General features: G+C 41.9%; 1 protein-coding gene across 1 annotated transcript in view; it reads right to left on the reverse strand.

Annotated features, from left to right (window-relative positions):
- qsox1 (quiescin Q6 sulfhydryl oxidase 1) overlaps positions 1–20,392 on the reverse strand; it is a 28,708-nt gene that overhangs the window by 7,318 nt on the left and 998 nt on the right. Inside the window, exons 2-11 of the mRNA XM_085151285.1 lie at positions 19,987–20,087; positions 18,196–18,244; positions 17,785–17,887; positions 16,378–16,468; positions 16,104–16,249; positions 13,806–13,940; positions 13,598–13,727; positions 5,633–5,755; positions 2,859–2,994; positions 1,681–1,857 (exon numbers count right to left, since the gene is read on the reverse strand). Coding sequence (XP_085007411.1) covers positions 1,681–1,857; positions 2,859–2,994; positions 5,633–5,755; positions 13,598–13,727; positions 13,806–13,940; positions 16,104–16,249; positions 16,378–16,468; positions 17,785–17,887; positions 18,196–18,244; positions 19,987–20,087 — 1,191 coding nt within the window. The remainder of the gene's footprint in view (positions 1–1,680; positions 1,858–2,858; positions 2,995–5,632; positions 5,756–13,597; positions 13,728–13,805; positions 13,941–16,103; positions 16,250–16,377; positions 16,469–17,784; positions 17,888–18,195; positions 18,245–19,986; positions 20,088–20,392) is intronic.

A 20,392-nucleotide genomic window follows, 5' to 3' on the forward strand; every position in this document is an offset into this window, starting at 1 on the left:
TGGATTTTATTTGTAGGCAGCAGTAAAAGATATTACTTATTATTAAGTAGATATTATTTATATTCTGCTTACTTATAAGCAGAATATAAATGGGCGGGTCGGGAGCCAGGGGGGTCAGGAGAAAATGGGCGAGGTGGAGGCAGATGATACTTGGAGGGCTAAGACGTGGTGACAGCTGGTGTCTGATCTGAGGATCCATCCTTCCTCCTCAGCCTCTTTTAGTCATATTACGAAGACTAAGTGACCACGAGGGGAAGCTGGACACACACACACACACACACACACGATGGGAAAAGTGGGAGGGAGTAAAGTTTAAAAAAGACTTACTTTGATCTAACGTACATTATTGCAGAAGCTGCAACAAACTATCAATTTATTTTTAATCACTGATTAATCCATGTGGTCCAGTAATGAAAAATGCAAATATAATGCAACGTTTATATCTGGGACTCTCCACCATTTGACCTTAGACCTGAAGAAGCTTCTCGGATGAAGGTGAAACGTCTTCAAGCAGCTTAAAGAAGTCCAGACGCTTTTCTTTGCAGCTCCTTAGACTACAGTGACCTGGATGACTGAGAAGCTTCACAGAAATATAATGCAACAAGTGCAACGTCTTAAATGTGCTTGTTTGTCAGATAAACCACCTGAACATTTCATTTCATCATCTCCATATTTAAACAAATAAACTGGTTTTGGGTTTTTCAGTTTTTCCAACAGATCTCTTCAGCATCACTCAGTCGATGAAACATTACGTCACCAGTTTAAACACTAGAGCCTTGGACTGCGTTTCTCATCTTTTTTTAAATTGTGGGTTTCATACGACTTGGCTTTCTGTTAGTTTGTCTAATATTTGTGAAACCACGCTCGCTTTGGGGTGACTCACACTTTTATTTAAAGCCGTGTTACTGTATGTTAGTTTAAGTCAGAAATTAGTCCCACGATAGAAGATAGGGATGCACCGATACTGGTATCAGGTATCGGGGCCGATACTGTAAAATATGTGTGTACTCATACTCGTAAAAGTTAACCGATACTAACTTATTTCATTAATCAGAGGGTGGCTTGTCATTTCTGTTGTAGTTTTTTAGATTGGCCACTAGGGGGACAATTATTATTTTATTTATTTTATAATTTTTTTATATTTTATTATTTATTTAATAATAATTATTTTGTTTGTTTGTTTACAATATGGACACTCTGCAATAATTTAAAAGTTTATTTTATTCTCAAACCTAATTTGTATTTATTTTATTCCAAACAGAAGTGTTTATTTATTATTCTGAAAGCTCGAGACAGTGCCAATAGTTCAGTGATATTTTGTAAAATTACAATGTGGAGACTCTGCAATAATTTAACAGAAGTGCTTATTTTTCACTTGAAATTTTTTTGTGGTCATTTTTATTAAGATTTTATTTTTTATCGGCAGGAAATAAAATAAAACCTGTCTTCCAATTCATTGTATTTGTGTGTGTGTGTGTGTGTGTGGTAGAAGTATCGTTTTTTGTACTCTGTATCGGCAAGTACTCAGATCCAAGTATCTGTATCGTATCGGTTTGAAAAAATTGGTATCGTTGCATCCCTAATAGAAGATCAGAGACGTTTTAACATCATTAAAGTTTGAGAGCTGAAAGAGGGAAAAGAAGATTCTACAAAGAAGCGACAGACCGAGCCGACTCCTACCCGCCAGTCTGTTGTTGACCACGTTGTGTCTGGACCACAACCACAAGACTGCCGTGGACAGTGATGTCACCTGCTCCAGAGTCTCTGCTGCCATGTTCTCAAAGTGTGCCGCACACTCCCTGCAGCCAAAGAAGTTGTGGACGTAGCTTCTCATCGCATCCAGCACCTCCTGAGGATCTTTAAAGACAGTGCACAATACTTTAAAATACATTACAATATGTTTAAATTCAACTTTACTGTAGCATTTATTAAATCTGTCATTCCCTCCAAAGTCACTCACAATCACATCTAAATGAGGTCGCAGCTGCAGAAACGCACCTGAGCATGCACCTCCTGAAGGTTTGCCAGTGGTAGCGAGGACCCACCACCCACTGGATTCCCACGATTACGTGGGAGTCACCCAGAGCTGGGTTAACCCCCATATTGAGATGAATGGGATAATACAATCTGGAGATTAAAGGCCGTTAACGCTCTATGTGAATGGTGGCCCGGCTGTCGTCTCAGGACTCCAGCAGCCCGCTAACATATTTCCCTTTAGCCGTTTGCTTTTGTCCTCAGCTTAGCAGATCCTTTAGATGTTCACCAATCAGCTGGTGCGAGCACGGACAGGAGCTTTGAGCCCTTTATGAAAATAACGACAGGTCTGTGGAAGACCTTTGATACTGTGCGGGTGTGTGCAGATATGGATGAATGATGTTTTCTCTGATAGTCAGAAGTGTGTGTTAGTGTGTATGCATGCGCCCTTTAAGCCGTGGTGGTCCGCGGTGGGCCAGATGGACACCATTTTTGGCCAGTCCATCTGCAGGTCACATAATGGTCTGTAAACCTGGGGATTAACCTCGGTGTGGATGTATATGAGTGGGCCTGTCTCTGTGTGCACTGAAGGGAGATTAACGTCGCTGCCAGGAGCGGAGCCTCTGGTCATCTGCCTCCTATTTTTATTAACCGCTCACATTCCACTAATCTACAATAATCCCGTTTCACACAAACAATTAGGCTCAATTTGAACTGTTAAAAATAAAAATATAAACTCATCTCTGTCAGATCAGGTCACTGTTGGGAAGGAAAAAGGCCAAAGCAGAGCTCATGTGTTTACAAAGCTCTCTCATCCTCAGTCTTTTCTGCATTTTTGACCTCTCAATGACCTTTTAATTCATCGCAACACAAACTGTTTGTACCTGAGCCTTTGTCGTTAGCTTGAACGGTAAGAACATGGAAGAGAGTCCACACCCCGCAGGGATAACGTCTGAAGTGGGGCTGTGAACCCTGGCAGCCCACCCACCTCACGCCGTCTGGCAGCGTCAAGTTTGGAGACTGAGAGAAACAATCAAATTACAGGTAAATGTGAAGTAAGGACAAAAAATCCAAGATTTGTATGCAACAGATTCTCAAGATATGATGTCCTTTGATATGCTTAGACATAAATATAATATAGATAGAAAGCAATTTTTCAAATATCTCCAAATTAGAAGTTACATTCGAGCAAATCAAAATAATACCTGCACCAAACCACCAAAATCAGAATTGGAAGACATAATTAGCAAAAGCAGTTCAAAAAAAAAAAAAAAAAAAAAAAAAAAGGGGCAATATCAGAAATATATAAATTGATTAGGTCCAAAACATCTGACAATTCGTTGGGAAGGTTGAACGCCTGGAAAAATGATTTAAAGAAGGACATATCCATGGAACAATGGGCATTGGTTTGCGTAAAAGCTCATAAACAAACTATTAATTCTAGACTAAGGTTGTTGCAATACAAATGGTTAATGTGAATATATGTTACTCCGGAAAAATTTAATAAGTACAACTCTAATATTCCAGACACTTTTAATAAATGTAATGAAGATAAAGGTAACTTTTGGCGTTGTATTTGGGATCGCAGGAAGATTGGCTCCTTTTGGGTTGCAGTAACACAAACTATGAAACTCCTTCTCTCACCCCAACCAATCACAGCAGATGGTCCCGCCCCTCCCTGAGCCTGGTTCTGCTGGAGGTTTCTTCCTGTTAAAAGGGAGTTTTTCCTTCCCACTGTCGCCAAAGTGCTGCTCATAGGGGGTCATATGATTGTTGGGTTTTTCTCTGTATCCATGAAGCGCCTTGAGGTGACTTTTGTTGTGATTTGGCGCTATAGAAATAAAATTGAATTGAATTGAATTATGAAACAAATATTATCCAAAGAGGTTGTTTTGGATCCTGGCTTCCTTATTCTGGGATTGTACCCAGAAAACATGAGGTACACAAAAAGTGACAGAATGTTTATTGATATGGGTTTGTTACAAGCAAAAAGATTAATTGCACTAAAATGGAAAAAAAACATTTTATCACACAGTGGATAAAACAAATGATGGTGGCTTTGCCATTGGAGTGGATAACATGTATCCTGAAAAGGAAATTGGATGTTTTTGAGAAGGTGTGGAGACCATTCGTGAATTTTGCAGAAGGATTTGTATTATCTGAGGAGGACGAGGACAATGACATTTGATTTGGGATAATGACAAATTTAGGCCTTTAATGAAGTGATAAATCTGACGACTTTTTTGTTTTCTTTTTGTTGTCTGAGAGGAGAGTATGTTCATGTAGTGTTTAGAATGTTGGACTGTTTGTAAGTCATTAAAATGTAAAAAATAATAAATATATTGTTGGAAAAAATGTGAAGTAAGGACAGGAAACAAACAAGCTAAATAAAGGAAATCGCATTTTATTTCTCGCCTAATTTATTATAAACCTGCTGATCTCTGATTCCAGTGAACATGAGATCTCTGCACAAACACCTCTGGACAGGCCCGACTCTGCAGATGAAAACGGACCTGAACAAATGGATTACTTAACCTCGTGTGGTCACTAGAGCTTCTTGGCAAACGCTATTCAGCTTTTTAGGAAATGTGGGGGGGTTTCAACAAATGGGAGACCCGTTTTATGATTCTTCAAAGGAAAGAAAGTGTCTTAGTGTTCAGAGAAGCTGGAAAGTAGCACCAGGCTGAGACAAAACTCTAAAAGTAAAGAGTCTCCAGCATCTCGAGATCCGTTCAACTTAATGAAAGCAGCTGCGTGGAGTTTCCTGATCAATGAGAAGTCGATCTCAGGTTAATGGCTCAGCCCTCCACTAATGAACAGAAGCTATCCGCATCTCTAACCACGAGCCACAGTTGAATTCAACAACATATTTTCTCTGACATAAAGTCGTTGCACTCGTTGCACCGCGCTGCCGTCGCCGGCGTGATTGACAGGGTTACTCAGATGTCAATAGTAAAGATTCGGTGCAGAGTCCATTTCCTCCGAGGCGGAGTCTATTCATACCTTCCCATTGATTCATTGATCCATTGATTTGCCTGCTAAAAGCTAATGATGTAAGTAAGTGAGTCTTTCGATTTGTGAGCGGCTGTACACCGGAGGCACGCGGGCGTCGTTCCAAAGACAACAGCACATAGATTTCCAGCTGCGTGCGCTGGCACAGAGACAAGCGCAAAGCAGATACGGCAACATCTGGATGCTCATCTTTAAGAGTATTTTTCTACCCTTAAACTTGTACAGAAGGTTTTTTTTTTAAGATGTATTTTTATGCCCATTTTGGCATTTCTTTGACAAATTATTGTGCTGCCTCTGAACTGATTAAGTGTCCAGACTGACAAGTGACCTTGTGGCTAAGCAGAACGAGCCAGACGCTCAGACATCAGTCTGGGTGTATTTTGTGATGACCTGCCCTCTGTTCTCCCTGCAGCTGCTCATCTGTCTGCTACTCTCTCCTCTCCCTTCCTTCCATTGGCTGCTTTGGCTAAAAAAAACCTGTTCTCTGTTTGCATTTATGTACTTTCTTAAATGTAGTCTGCAAACTACAAACTATTTTTGAAACCAGTGAACGCCACAGACATAAACAACGTTACTACAAATAATTCGGATGCACCAAATTCATTTTAATAATAATGATGTGTAATTTGTCCCTGTCAGAGCTTACCTGTGCATCATTTTCCAGTTTTTCTTTAAATGCTTCGTATGAAATGCGATCTGCAGTCTGCTTCTGTAGCCAGGAGTTTAAATCCTTCAGCAGGTTCGTCACTATAGGACGGCCTGGGAAGTACTGCATGAGGAAGAACAAAGCACAACATATTCATGGTTCACAATACAGACAAGGAAAACATCTCTCATGAGTTCCAGTAAACAGACTAGAAAATGAAGGGCGTTTTGGGAAGAGTTGCAGGTTTGAATCCATCGATTCATTACTGGAATAAGAGACTTATCACCAGTGTTGGTCAAGTTACTTGAAAAAGTAATCAGTAACTAATTACTGATTACTTCCCCAAAAAAGTAATCCCGTTACTTTACTGATTACTTATTTTCAAAAGTAATTAGTTACTTAGTTACTTTTTAAAAACACCATTTACAACCTGAATAGGTGATAAAGTGATAGATCTTTCAGCCCAATTCTACTTTTTCTGCATCATCATACAAAATGTAATCAAATGGAAAAGTCTCTTTTTAAAACTTGTTTTATTAGTTTTAATCTTTTAACTTTATGCATCAAGCAAAAATTTAATTATCTGCAACATTCTCTGACTGGAAGAAATTAGTTTAACATTTAAACCTATTTTCTGCACATTCCAGCACATAAAATAAAATATTTTGTGTGTTTACACTCAGTCTTTCAAATAGATGCAAGTAAAACACAGCAGAAAATAAATAAAGTCAAAGACTAGCGGTCCTGTTGCTCTATTTTCACCTGTAAAGCAGGAGTGGGGTAGGCGGAGGGTTACCCTGGTGCAGGTGTGCAGCGGTCAGTGGAAGAATCCGCGAGTTTCTCTGTGAGTTTCCCATTACGTCGTAGCTACTCGGTGCTTGCTTGGAAGTTTAGGGTTTTTTCGCTGTAAAAAGAAGTTTTCCTCCCACGCACAACGGACACTAATGTTTTTGTCACTTTTTATGGAATCAAACTCAAAGTAAGGTCAGTACTTCCACGCTTTAAACGCTGCACGCTCATACTCTCTCTGCACTCGATATATGATCCATTGTTGATCTGCACACAGCTGTTGTCACGAACGTCGCACTCGCTTACGTCACTGTCATGAGACATTCTCGCAAAAAAATCACGGTTTTAGTAACGCAGTAACGCAGCGTTCCTACGGGAAAGTAACGGTAATCTAATTACCGTTTTTGCAATAGTAATCCCTTACTTTACTCGTTACTTGAAAAAAGTAATCAGATTACAGTAACGCGTTACTTCCATCTCTGCTTCTGAATAATACCTCCAGATCATTAGGATTATTGGAAGTCATTGCATGCATGCCTAAATGCAGTTTGATGGAAAACACTACGGGCTTCCCATTTAGTCAAATTTAGTTTTTGGCTGATTACCTTGAAATCTCCCATCACCCTGTACGGCCCCCAGACCCCCCAGAGAACTGCTACGTGTCCAGGCTTAAAACAAAGGGGGAGCACGCAGTCGTGCTTTAGCCTCAGTGATTAGATTGACTTTTAGAGCAAACCACTTATATCTCTGTTTAAAAAGAATAAAAGAAGTTTTTAAAGATAACATTTTTACACCATCTTTAATCTACATGTCTACTTATTAAAACACCCTGTAGCTCTGGTTTAGGAAGAAGCTACAGAAAGAAAGAATAATATCGTGATGAAGATGTGACGACACGGGTCTTGAGGCTTCTTCGAAACGCACGTCTTCACCTGGGCAGAACATTTGTTTCCTAATATTTCACAAGCTTTACAAAAGATTTGGTTTAAGGTTTGTTCCTGCTCAGCACCTTTAAAGCATTTCAGTAAATGTGACAAAAGCCAAGCTTGAGCCTCTTCATTCATTAAGATCCATTTCCTAATCCACTAACAACCACTTAGGTGTTCCTCACTCGGGCTTTCTCCTGTTGTACATTCACTCCTCACGTCACCTTGGCAACAGGCACAGCTGTAAAGAAACGTGACACTGTAACTAGCAAAGTGGGTAAACGAAGCGGGAGAGGAAATCCAGCTGATGGGTGTCTGAGACCAGTGATGACAGCCTTAAGACACGCACAGAAAACACGTCTTCACACAAGCGATACTGACAATAGAAACAGCTGAGGCCCAGGGCGTTCTGACTGTCAGAGAGACAAGACCGCTTTAATAAACGTTGGCTTAATGTGCTTCCTATTCTTACATTAAGCCTCTCTCTGGAATAGGTTACGATAACGTCTCGTTTCTCAGAAACAGACACAGCAAGTAAAGCTTTTTTCCACAACTTATCACGTTTCTACGAACGCACTGGGCCTCTGGAAGCAACACGAGGCAGGAACAACAAAGCAGGGGAGGATGTCTGTTCATGGGAACACGCCTGCATATAAACACACGATGCAGCGCGCAGTATAAGGCTGGGCCTGCAACTCACCACACACTGATCTGTGCGTTAGTCCCACTTCATCAGACCTGCTGGAGGGTAAACGGAGGGTTTTCTGCAGCTTCAGAGTTACTTGTTAAGTAATTCATTGGTGTTCATGAAACTCAGATGTCCAGCTCAAATAAAAAGCTGACATCATGCGCAGGTTTGACTGCCTTATAAATTAGGGATGCACCGATACTGGGTATCGGGGCCGATACTGTAAAATGTGTGTGTACTCATACTCGTAAAAGTTAACCGATACCAACTTATTTCATTAATCAGAGGGTGGCTTGTGATTTCTGTTGTAGTTTTTTAGATTGGCCACTAGGGGGACATGCCGCGCTAAACAGGCACAGGGTTAGGCGAGTGAGACTGGAGGCTGCTGTAGCTAGGCTAAACAAAATGTCAGCAGTGTGGAACAGCCAACTTTAACTCAGGTTTTGGAAAAGCGAAGAAAAATGTCAAGAGAAAATCCACGGGCAGTTAAAATAACTGCACCGTCTTCTCAGCATACTCGAGCCGCGATATGAAATTCCCAACCGCCCACACATCAGGGAGATAATGGTGCCAAAACTTTCTGAAGAGGTAAAGACAAGCAGTGTGTGCGCGACGTCAGTCCTCGGTTGAACAACACAGTGGACTGATGAGGAGTTTGTTCGTCAATGCCAAATACTTTCGTTATTTTGTTTGTTTGTTTACAATATGGACACTCTGCAACAATTTAACAGTTTATTTTATTCTCAAACCTAATTTGTATTTATTTTATTCCAAACAGAAGTGTTTATTTATTATTCTGAAAGCTCGAGACAGTGCCAATAGTTCAGTGATATTTTGTTAAATTACAATGTGGAGACTCTGCAATAATTTAACAGAAGTGCTTATTTTTCACTTGAAATATTTTTGTGGTCATTTTTATTAAGATTTTATTTTTTATCGGCAGAGAATAAAATAAAACCTGTCTTCCAATTCCTTGCATTTGTATGTGTGTGTGTGTGTGTGTGTGTGTGTGTGTGTGTGTGTGGTAGAAGTATCGGTTTTTGTACTCTGTATCGGCAAGTACTCAGATCCAAGTATCGGTATCGTATCGGTTTGAAAAAAGTTGGTATCGTTGCATCCCTATTATAAATAAATAATTACAAATAAAGAAACCAGATGAATCCTGTAGCCTGACAGCTTTGAGTGGACCGGCTGACTCACTAAGCCCCGCCTCCATGCACACGTACACAAAGTTGGAAAGTTGGGCTGTGAAGAGCAGCACAAAGGCTGACGTTTGCAGCTCCGGAGGCACAGTGATAATAGGTTTATCAGGTCTGAATGCCAACTGGTTGGAAAAGCTCATTAAACAGCCATATGAATTTAACCAGAGGAGAAAACGCAGATGTTTTCCACTAATGCGTTTAGGTCAGCATCACCAAGCAGCCCTATTCATGAGCTGTGCAGGTTCGGTAATCGTGTGAAAAGAAAATTTAAAAAGGAAAAAAAAAAGAAAAAAGACTCAGACGGGTTCAGTTTGCTCACATTGATCTAAATAAAGCTTCATCCTTCCTGCCTGGATGGTTCACAATCAGTCAGTTTTCACCAACAGCTGCTTAAAGTAATGCAGGCACAAGTTTCCTTGTTTAAAAAAAAATGTGTTAATTATTAAACTAAAATGTCATTGTGTGCTTTTTCTTTTTCTCTTTATAAATATTATCAGCAACAGTAGGCTGGCATCAGGAGGAATTATCCTGGCAATATATTACCAAAATAAAACCATTGAGCTGACAGGACGATTAAAATGATTCATTTACGGATGAAATTCTGAATGAGGGACGCCTGCTGATTATTGATTTTCTTTTGCTACTACTTTTATGATCTCTGAATCTCTCTGCTCCAGAGATCTTCATCTGTATCTGTCGCTGTATCTGCACAATGTGCACAACCTCCTTCCACCCTGCACCCCCTCCTGCACCCATCCCAGTTGGACCATGACAATCCCATTCACCCCGGCAATATGTCATTCCTGATCCGATTAGTATCAGCAGCACTTGAGAAACCGCAAGCTCCTTGTGGCGAGGGTCCTGAGAGGGAGGCATCTGTTGGCTCTAACAGGGGAGACCAGGCCGGGCCGGGGGTGGAAGCCAGGGGTGAAGGCCCTCGATAATCTACTGCAGACACGTGCCCGAGTGGAAACCAGAAAACAGCAGCCTCATCCTCACACACACGCAAAATACATCAAAGCGAATTGACAAATTCTGAGGGAATGCTCATTAAATCTGTAATATGATTCATAATTATCTGGACAGCTAATTTTAAGAAAAGCCAAGGCAATCTTGGCAGCAGAGGCACTTTTCTACATTATGTCCTGGGCCGTGGCGTGAGAAGGCAGAAGTCTGTGTTTCTTTAAACTAAACCCCTCCTCTTAATTCTTTGTTTTATTCCTCAGCCCCTTTGTCCCCTCTGGGCTGAAGGGCTTCTTTCGAGAAAAGCAGGATAGAGGTGTAATCCTTAAAAACCTCGCTGTAATGCTCTCATGCTTCCCAAGATCCACTTTTTTAATCCTCATATACATGTAGAGGATTCATAAATCCGGCTCCAGCCTGACAAGATAGTAAATCTAGTAATATTACGACTGGGTGCAAAAACGAGAAGATGTCATCTACGACATGTGGCACAGAGATGTGATGATTGTATGATTATGGAGAAGAAAGAATTCATGGAAGTCTTTGACAAAGCAGACTAATTTTAAAAATGAATCCATGGAAAAAGAAGCTCAGGAGGCACAGGACACAGTTATTTGTATAATAAGAGTCAATTTTATATATTTATTGGTTTTCTTGTCTGAGGCTACGTCCACACGTACACGGGTATTTTTGAAAACGGAGATTTTCCGTTTTAAAAAAATAATCCCGTCCACATGTAAAGGCAGAAATGAAGGAAAACGCTGCTAGGAACATGCCACAGCAGCAGGTGGCGCTATATTCCTAACCGTGTAGAAATGTTGGCCAATCAGAAGTCTAGAAGCCTCGGTGGGAAATCGTAAACAAAGCTGGGGCCAGTGTTGCCAACTTAGCAACTTTGTCGCTATATTTAGCGAATTTCAGCTAAAAAAAGACGTGAAAGCGCATATCACTTTTACTCTCAACAAGCAGCGGGTGCTGTAACGCAGTCAGTTCTTCTTTTACTCTTATGCTGTTTTGTGGATCAGGTTTAAAACTACTTATAAACACACACACACAAAGTAACTCCACCAGAGTGCCTATTTCGGGTCACTTTTGCCGGTCCAAGCCCGGGTAAAGGAGCAGGGTTGGAATTGTGACATTACAAAAAACAATAATTGCTAAAAGAAATTTAATTTGTAGTTCTAAATAAATTCTAAATGCATTTAGGACGTTTTTTGCTCACTTTATGTCTCGTCCACGATGTTATTTCTCTCTCCAGCAGCGTAGGTTACAATTACATTAGCATGACCAATTATGCAAATTAGGTGATGACGTCATTTAGCGACTTTTAGGACAACCAATAGCGATTTTCCTTACTGAGGAGTTGGCAACACTGGCTGGGGCATATGTGTGGAGGGACAGTAAAGACAGTTAAACACTGCAGAGAGTACAATTAACAGTATTGTAGAAATTCATTTCACCAAAACATTAACGTGGCGCACAGTGTGACGTCAAAAAAGGCGCACATCTTTGACGCTGCGTTTTCTCCGTTTTTCTCGTCCACACCTAAATGCAAAAACTGAGTTTTAGAAAATATCTACCCTGGCCGGAGTTTTTAAAAAATCTCCGTTTTCAGTGACCAAAAACGCCGTTTACGTGTGGACGAAAGGTGCAAACGCATAGAAAAATCTGCGTTTTCAAAAATACCCGGGTACGTGTGGACGTAGCCTTAGTTGATGAAAAACAATCATTAGAATCCCTTAAAACTATAATTTTCAGACTTTTTAGACAATTAACTGGATACGCAGAAGAATGACAAATGAATATGCTGATTAAATTAATATGAAAGCATCACTTGTAGGCATACGTGAGCCTGTGCGTGGAGCTTTCCACTCGCTGTGTGGTTCAGCTCACATTAAAGAGTCATGATTAAGGAGCATGACAGCAGAGTGAAATAACACTGACATCAAAGGTCAGGCCATTGTGAGTCACTTTCACTCTAATCTAATCACATGACTCACACGTGGCGCTCAGGTGTTTTTGTGGTTGTTTTAAACGTAGCGCTTTAGCGATCAGGTGCAGAGAACAGTTTGAAGGTGAGCGATTTTAGACGAACCAAAAAGTGAGTCAAAGATTATCCAGCTGGCTGCTGTAAACACGACCTGCAGGCATTTCCTGCTCTCGTGTCCAACCTGGTCTCACAAACCACAACTAACAGCGAGTCTGGCTTAAAGCATTCTCGCCGTGCAGCGAGACCTCTCAGTCAAATGTCAATAAGGGCCGTCGAGTGGCGGTCGGCTGTAACAATGACGCCCTCCTCAGCAACACAAAGCCCCGCTGGGCTGCTGCTCCATTCTGGTAAGGGGTGGGGGGGTGGGGGGGGGCATGCTAAAAATACCACTGGGACCTGCTGCTATTCACTAAACAAACTGGAGCTAATAGGAGGCCACAGTGCTCTGCCACACACACACTGACAGAGATGGCTCTCTACGATGCCTCCCTAGAGAGCGAGATATAATCAGAGAGATTGGTGGCGGACTAGGGCAGTGAAACAGGCTGGTCTGGAGCCAACAGGAGCAGGATAGCAGGTCAGGCCTCATCATCACAACATGTTTGCCTGGCTGGCACACTTCACACAGAAAGGATTTAGCAAATAGAGGTGTAAGAATGCAGCCAAAGGCAGGGCGGTAAAAAGAGTGGAGACACTGGGAAATCTTTGGGAAAATAAATAATAAATAAATAAAAATAAGGAGGAAAGGGTAACAAATGACAGTGAGAGACAAACATCACTCGCACGCACCCACAAGACTGGCATTGTCACAGATATTTACAGCAATGCTTGTGTGAAACCACAAGCAGGAAGACAGCATGAGCCTGTGGGCAGCAAGCAGCCACGCTTCAATTCCCCTGAGAGGCCCCATCAATGCCCATGAGAGTCTTTGGACTTTCACTCCAGCTTTCTGACATGTTTGTGTGTCTATGAGTGCGCATACAAACACCAGCACGCACAACAGGATAGAACTGTAACAAAGTAACGGAGACCAAAGTTAATAACGTATGTGAAGGGAAACAAAAGCCAAACGCTGCAACAGGAAAACTCAAATCTGCAGCTTTAACCCACATTCTGCTGTCTCAATCTCCACCTAGTGGTGACCTGCTGCAACTGCAGGACTTGAGCTACAACATCGCCTGATGAAGTTCATGTTCAGCAGATTTGCTAAAATTTAAATTTTTAGTTCATTTTTATTAATATCTAAAAACAAACAGTTTTTAATGCTTTTCTGACCACAACAGTTTTCAGTAGTCAGTAAACATCAAGATAACAAATCCAGTCAGACAACGAGGAGCAAACTGCTTTAAAAAATACAAATCTGCTGGTTTTTGTGCTTGCTGTGTCTGAAAGTTCTGCTAACTGTACCTTGGCCAAGACAGAGATGTAAGCCTTGAGAGAAGTCAGTGCCCGCCCTTGGAAAACAGACTGAGCGCCCAGCTCAACGCGCAGGGAGTAGTGCAGCGCTGACTCCAGGTCTGCCATATACACCCTGAACCTGCAAGAAGCAAACAATCACATCAAGGCGAAATATGAGTCAGTAAAGATGTTTGTGGATGTTGCGTCTCGTTCATACTTGTCGAACGGTCTCCAGGGATCCTCTGTGTTGTTTTTAAGGAGTTCGGTGGAGACTGGTGGAGGCTTCCCTGACCGCACCACCCCTGGAAGCCTCTGGAGGGCATAAGAGTAGAAGGCACGAGCCTCAATGTCACTATGGGAGAAAGGGAGAAGTGAGGCCATCACTTACACGGGTTCATACAGGATGTTTAGACTCTTAGTGGAGTTTTCAGCGTGAAAGTGCATCTGTGCACAGAGACGTGCAGAGAAATGCAACATTCACACCTGAGTAACATTAACGCGTCCAAATCTGCAGCGAACCTCAAAAAGCCGTTTTCTGTTTCGTTTTTTTATTTCAGTTTCAATCTTTTGTCTCAGCAGTCCAACGCCATAAAACCCTTTTTACGACCTGTATTTTTCACGGCCATATATTTTACACACTTACGGGAATGCGTTTTAAATACTAGGCAGACGGTGCCAGGGTAAGTAGGAGAGAGAGGTACGGCTGATCATTTAGGCATGTGATAACCCTGCAACCACAACCACAACCATTAAAGCGCTCGCCACCCTCCATCCCTCACATCCTCCCCTCATTTTCCTTCTCTCCTTGTCACGGGCGGAGAGAGAGGGAGGAAGAGCGAGCGAGGGCATCGTAAAACTTGAACAGGATGGTAATAAGGAGGATGGATACTCGGGGCCAACGCTTACTCACGCCAGCCTGGGACTCAATTACACCTGCGTGTGTGTGGGAGTGTACAGATGTGGAGGGGAAGCCATTCATCCAGCGATCCCCAGGGCCAGCAGGCAGGCAGGCGGGCAGGCATCAGGGTGAACGGAGGGGGAATGCATTCACCTGGGACCGGCACACATTACATGCATGAAGGATGTGAGACGCCACCCGCACGCTCGCGCGCAGACACGCAAACACAGGCGCACGCCGCCGTGCTCTCCCAGGATCAATCAGACATTCAGCGATGATGGGAGGCCATCTGTCGCCGTGTGTGGCTGGGGCTTGTTTGGCAGGTGAAGCCAGAAAAGCAATGGCATTGTTTTCATGCAAGAAATTAAAAAACCTCCCTTCTGTACAGTGATGGAGATGAGGGGGGCTGGAAAGGGGAGAGATGGAGGGTGAATAAATAAAACAGCAATAAATCATTTCCTCTTTGCATTTGTCAACTAAAAAGAGTCCTCTTTGCATGCCAAGTTATTGAAACAGCCAAACAAAGAGGCATAAACAGCAGATGAATTTGCAGGGTGAGGAATGATCAGCGCCGCTTTATGATGGTGAATAATGGAGCGATTTTGATGCTCTGATCCCATTAAGAGGCCAGATGTTTAAAAATATTCTCATGAATAGCGTTCGGATAATGAGAACACTGCCGAGCTTTTCGGAAGAGAGCGGTGCTGCCGCGTGTCGAACAATGACAACCAAAGGAGAATAAACTTGGTGTTTGTGCAACTATGACCCAGTTTGAAAGGAAAGAAATGCAAGGCACCGACCTTCTAGTTGCACAATATTCACGAGGTGGCAGATGTTTCTGCAGCCGGTGTGAGCGATGCATGTGCTTCTCTCAGGCTCACTGCCTCAGCTCAGCCAGACAAAAAGAATGAGCTCATTATAATAATGCAGAAAATCTGATTTTTAAGTTTTGTGCGCTTCACGTTTGATTGGTTTGGGCAAGAAACAACTGTGTTGGACTGAGAAACAGACATTTGTACTGGAGCCTCAGGCTTTCTTACGCTCTTGTTAGTGCTTAGCCAGGGTTACTTATGTGTTTACATAATGTGGTCGGTTTTATACTGGTGCTAAACTGGTGGAGTGCTAATGGAAACTGCGCCCGCGAGTCTGCACTGGTGCTCACTGCTACTCTCTTTTCTCACCTGTATTCTCCTCTAGTAACTGCACAGCGAGGCCAAAGCGCATGAAGGACACGTCGTACAAAGACCTGTAACTGCCCTTTTATGTTTGTGCTGCACAGTCCAAAGTTCTGCCCGCCCACAGAGATGTTTGCACTTTCTCACCGATTAGACCGATTCTCACGATGTCCAAGAGTTTATACGGAAACAACAAGGTCACCAAATAATGAACAATAACAAATATCAGTCAGAAAAATCAAGGAAATCCCTGAATAACAAGTTTGATTAGACAAACTCAGTAAAAACATTAGATAAGGAGTGTGTGGGTTGTTTCAAATATTTGGATTTTTTCCATAAGATCATCAGTATTATTATAGAGCAGAAAAATGTGTTTTATAAACTTGATTTTGTCACTTTTTCTAAAAGGAAAAGCAGTTGGATATGCAGTAAAGCTTCTCACACTCTGAGTCTGCTGAAGTTGCCTCCAGGATAATAAAGGTAACAGGATGGAAACTCGGTGACGCCCAGTTTGGTCACCAGGTTTTCCTCGGTGTTCAGGACCCTGCGCACCGCAATGCTGTCAAACTGTAGCAGGTCCAGGGTCACCTAACGTACAACACACACACACACACTTTACCTCGCCATGTTTCATAACACGGACCTATTTAATGTGAATACGCCGCCGTTTGACAACAAACACAGCACGCGTTTCAGTCGCATCTCCGACGCGTTACCTCTCGGCCAACGTACGACGCGGCATCTTCAAAGATGAGAGCCAGGTGTTTGACATCGTTTGTCTCGAAGAAGACGTCGACCTCCATTTGGCTGGAAGGGGGGGGGGGGGGAAGAGAGAGAGAGAGAGAGAGAGAGAGAGAGAGAGAGAGAGAGAGAGAGAGAGAGAGAGAGAGAGAGAGAGAGAGAGAGAGAGAGAGAGAGAGCCACAGACTTTTTAAAAATCAGCAAAGATAAATAAATAAAAGTGAATCATTATGTGTCTAAAGGTCATAATAACAGTATTTAGGGTGCAGAATGGTGTGCGTGTGTTTAATGTGTTACATGCTTTTCAAGAATGTATGATAAAAAATAAACTAAATGAAAACACAAACAAAAACACCACCTTTCTGGCATTTCTCTGCCTCCACCTAAAATACTAAAACTTTACGACAAAATCTTCTCCACCTGTGAAAAAAGAAATTTAAAAAAAAAAAAAATCTGCTTGAAATTATTTTTTTGCTTAAAAAAAACAAAACAAAAAAAACCCCCAAAAAACCCCACTGCATTTCTGAATTTCTGCTCTAACACGACGCTTTCACTTTAAACCTGAAGAGAAAGACTTCCTGCTGAACTATGTGTGCTTTAGTTCACATGTCTGTATGCGTGTGGGCCATGCGTAGGCACCAGGGCGGCCATGCAGTAATAATGAGCTGACGGGGAGTCTGAGTCAAACTGAATTTGTCATAAACTTTAGAAACTTTTTAAACCTCTTATTTAAATTTAAAGTGAACACTTCTTTTTTTTTTTTTTTTTTTGCTTATAGGAACAATTCTGCCACTAATAAACTACAAAATCCACAGAAAGTTGAAGATATGAAATAAGTTCAACAACAAAAAAAATACACTGGGAACATGACAGATACTGGAAAGGCTCAATTTTACTGACTACAGATAAACAAAGATACACAATCGAGTAAGAGGACAGAAACAAATTCAACACAAGTTATTTTAAGAAGGCAGCGTAACAGGAACTGCAAAAGAAGAGCGAAAAATATTGAAATAGAACTTATTTTGTGGAAACATGTTTTGTATGCTTGTAAAAGTATGGGACGTGTGGAAATATGTTTTGTGGATGTTATTGTTGTAAAATTAAAGTTATAAGAATCTTTTTAAGTTGCTATATGCGCATTAATTCCTTCAGCTGGTCATTTAAGCCCCTTGGTAGGTGGTTGCTAGGCAACACAGAGACATAATATCATATTAGATGAGAACCCTCGGTGTGCCAGGTTGGGCTGCTGAACCCCTAACTGTGAGGGAGTTACTGCAGATACATCAGCTGGCTTCAGTCGTGAGTGATGATTAAACAGACGATAAGACCGCTGATAAAAATACGTTTATAGAAACGAGTGTTTCTGCTTGTGTGTTCACCTGGTGGGCTCCAGTGGGGGGCAGGCAGGGGGCCAGGCTTCACCGTGGGTTTCCAGTTTGTCTAAGATCTTGTGACGGAGGTCTTGAATATTACGGCTAAAGTCTAAAAATAAATAAATCAAAAATGCAAACATTTTATTACAGATGATCATAAACTGACACAAATCCATATTTACCAAAACATCAATACAAATGAGTCCAAAACAGGGAACTGTACTCTCAGGTTGGTGAGATAAATGATGCACAGTGGATATAGTTGCATGTTTGAGCTGAACCAAGACAAAATAATTAGAAAACAAAGAAGTTTGAGGGTTAAACATATTGAAATAACACCGTGACTACACAAGACAACTTATGGTGTTTGCAAGAAAACCAGCTGAAGGCTCGGTGAGTGTCCTCTGTGTGTGATACCTCTAAAAGACAGTCCTTCATAATCAGGCTTGGAGTAGGCATGGAAGAACTGAGAAGAGAAAACAAAGAGGGAGAAGTGAGATGTGATCAGACGGCCTCGCAGCTACGAGTGAAGCAAACTCATGTTCTGTAATATCTGAGGGGGGGGGGGCAGCCCTCCTCTTGACCTCTTCCTGGTTAAAATGAGTAGCAGATGTTAAAGCTCCAGTGCAAGTTCAAAACAGAAGGAGCTCTTTGTTTTATTGGCGTTTGATGCGCGAGCTTGAACTCTCTCTGCTGACTCATCAAGTATGAATGCAGATGTTTGAATTTCTGCGATGTGGCTGCTGATCATGCAAAGCATGTGTCAGGCTGACGAGACGCTGCAGCTAATACGAGAATAACGTTTTCAAAATGACTCCTTGATGTTGAGACGACTAAAAGACAAACTACACAAAGTATTGTTTGTTTTTATATACACACGGTTTTCATACTGCCTTAAAACATATGCGTAATTACAACAGGATTAAAATCTAGAACAGCGTGAATATAACAGTGTTTGATTCAAAGAGTAAACAATGGGACCGTTACTCATGCAAAGGTTTAACCACCATCTGCAGAATATGATCAAATCTTTGCATCACTGTTGGAAAAGCATGAACCTTCATGGGATCCATGTCCATGTGCCACCCCTGCATGAGGGAATGTGCTGGATTTCTAAACAGGATTCATTAATGCAAACAGGGCGAGCAGATCCCAACAAGCTGAATGTAGGACAACGAGTATGTTTGTTTAACACAATTTGCAGTTTCTGTGACAGTTTTCTAACAGTCGTGTGCTACTTCTGTCTGATAATCATCTGCTTTTGTACGCTCGTTCACTGACACGTCATCATTTCCCCAGTGCAAGACTGAAAATAGAATAGAGATGGGAAAGACAAAAACACTGAGTAACAGTTGTAGGTTGTGTCAGACTTTATTTTAATAGCAAGTCTTTTTCCACTGTGAAAGTTTCCTCTTCTAGTGAAATCTGCACACCTGTGACTTCAGCACGAGCAGTGAAACAGTGACAGGCTGATGATGATGGTCTCTCGTGCTTTCGCTGTAGCTACTGAATAAAAGCCAGACTTGATAAAGAGTCTGTTTGACAGTGTTTACTTTTGAAAACTAGAACAAAATCTAAATGTGGGACATCGTGTCAGTATGTGGGACAGGGGGTGGGAACGAGGGGTAGAAATGCTGTGTGCTCAAATGTAAAGGGGGGACTTTGGTCACCCTACATGCAAACTGTTACATAAAAGCCATATCAATGCTCAACCATGTGAAACTCAGGAGTTAACAAACTTTCTTTTCAACTTTCTTATTTAAAAAATAAAAAAATCTGTCTGAATAATTGTGATTTGATTTATTCAGAGAACAAAGTTGTTTACTTTCTGTTCTCCTGTGTGGATCACTGTAAGGATCCTAACTCTAACTCATCGTCAGCGTGCTGTGGTGCAGCACCTGGAGACCAACTACAGCTCTAAGCTCAGTCGAGGGAACTATGTTAGTCAGTTTCTCCTGAGAAAACCTGCAGGAGCAAAGGGGGGTAAAACCAAGCGAACCACAGAAACATCCTGCCACTCAGGGGGTTCGAACATGACACTTTCCAGCTGTGACAAGACAGCGATCCACTGTCTTTGGATGCATAATTCAGCCTCTTTTTCATACAATTCACATAATCAGCAGCTTTAGTGGAAAGAGTGAATTTCCACACAACAGCCATCGTAAAGGAAGAAACAGCCGTGCAGACAGTTCATATAGAGCATACGACCTTTATTGTGGGGTAGCCTCGGACTTTGTAGGTTTTGCAGAGCTCCCTGTTCTCCTGGTCAGCGCAGTCTATAGCTGCCAGGTCCACAGCCGGCTTCCACTCTGAACAGACATCAAACAGAGGGAGACAGACCCACAGTAAATATTTATTTACAGTCTACTTTGCTGTGTAGAGTCCATCAGCACTGGATGGGGCCCCGAATTAGAAGGTACTGGCTTTTTAGGATAAAAACTTCTAGCTATGAGCAAACTGTCAGCTGCTACAGGTGAGCAGTGTTTTCCTTTGATGTTCATTTTAGAAACTTTGCTTCAGGAGCAGGATTGTGGCCGTCCACACACCCGACAGAGGTCCAAGGCTCCTCCGGTGCTGCTCCCAGTGTAAAATCATTACATTGCGAGCATTCCTA

This window comes from Neolamprologus multifasciatus, chromosome 23 (genome assembly GCF_963576455.1).
Source record: "Neolamprologus multifasciatus chromosome 23, fNeoMul1.2, whole genome shotgun sequence".
NCBI classification, from domain to species: Eukaryota; Metazoa; Chordata; class Actinopteri; order Cichliformes; family Cichlidae; genus Neolamprologus; species Neolamprologus multifasciatus.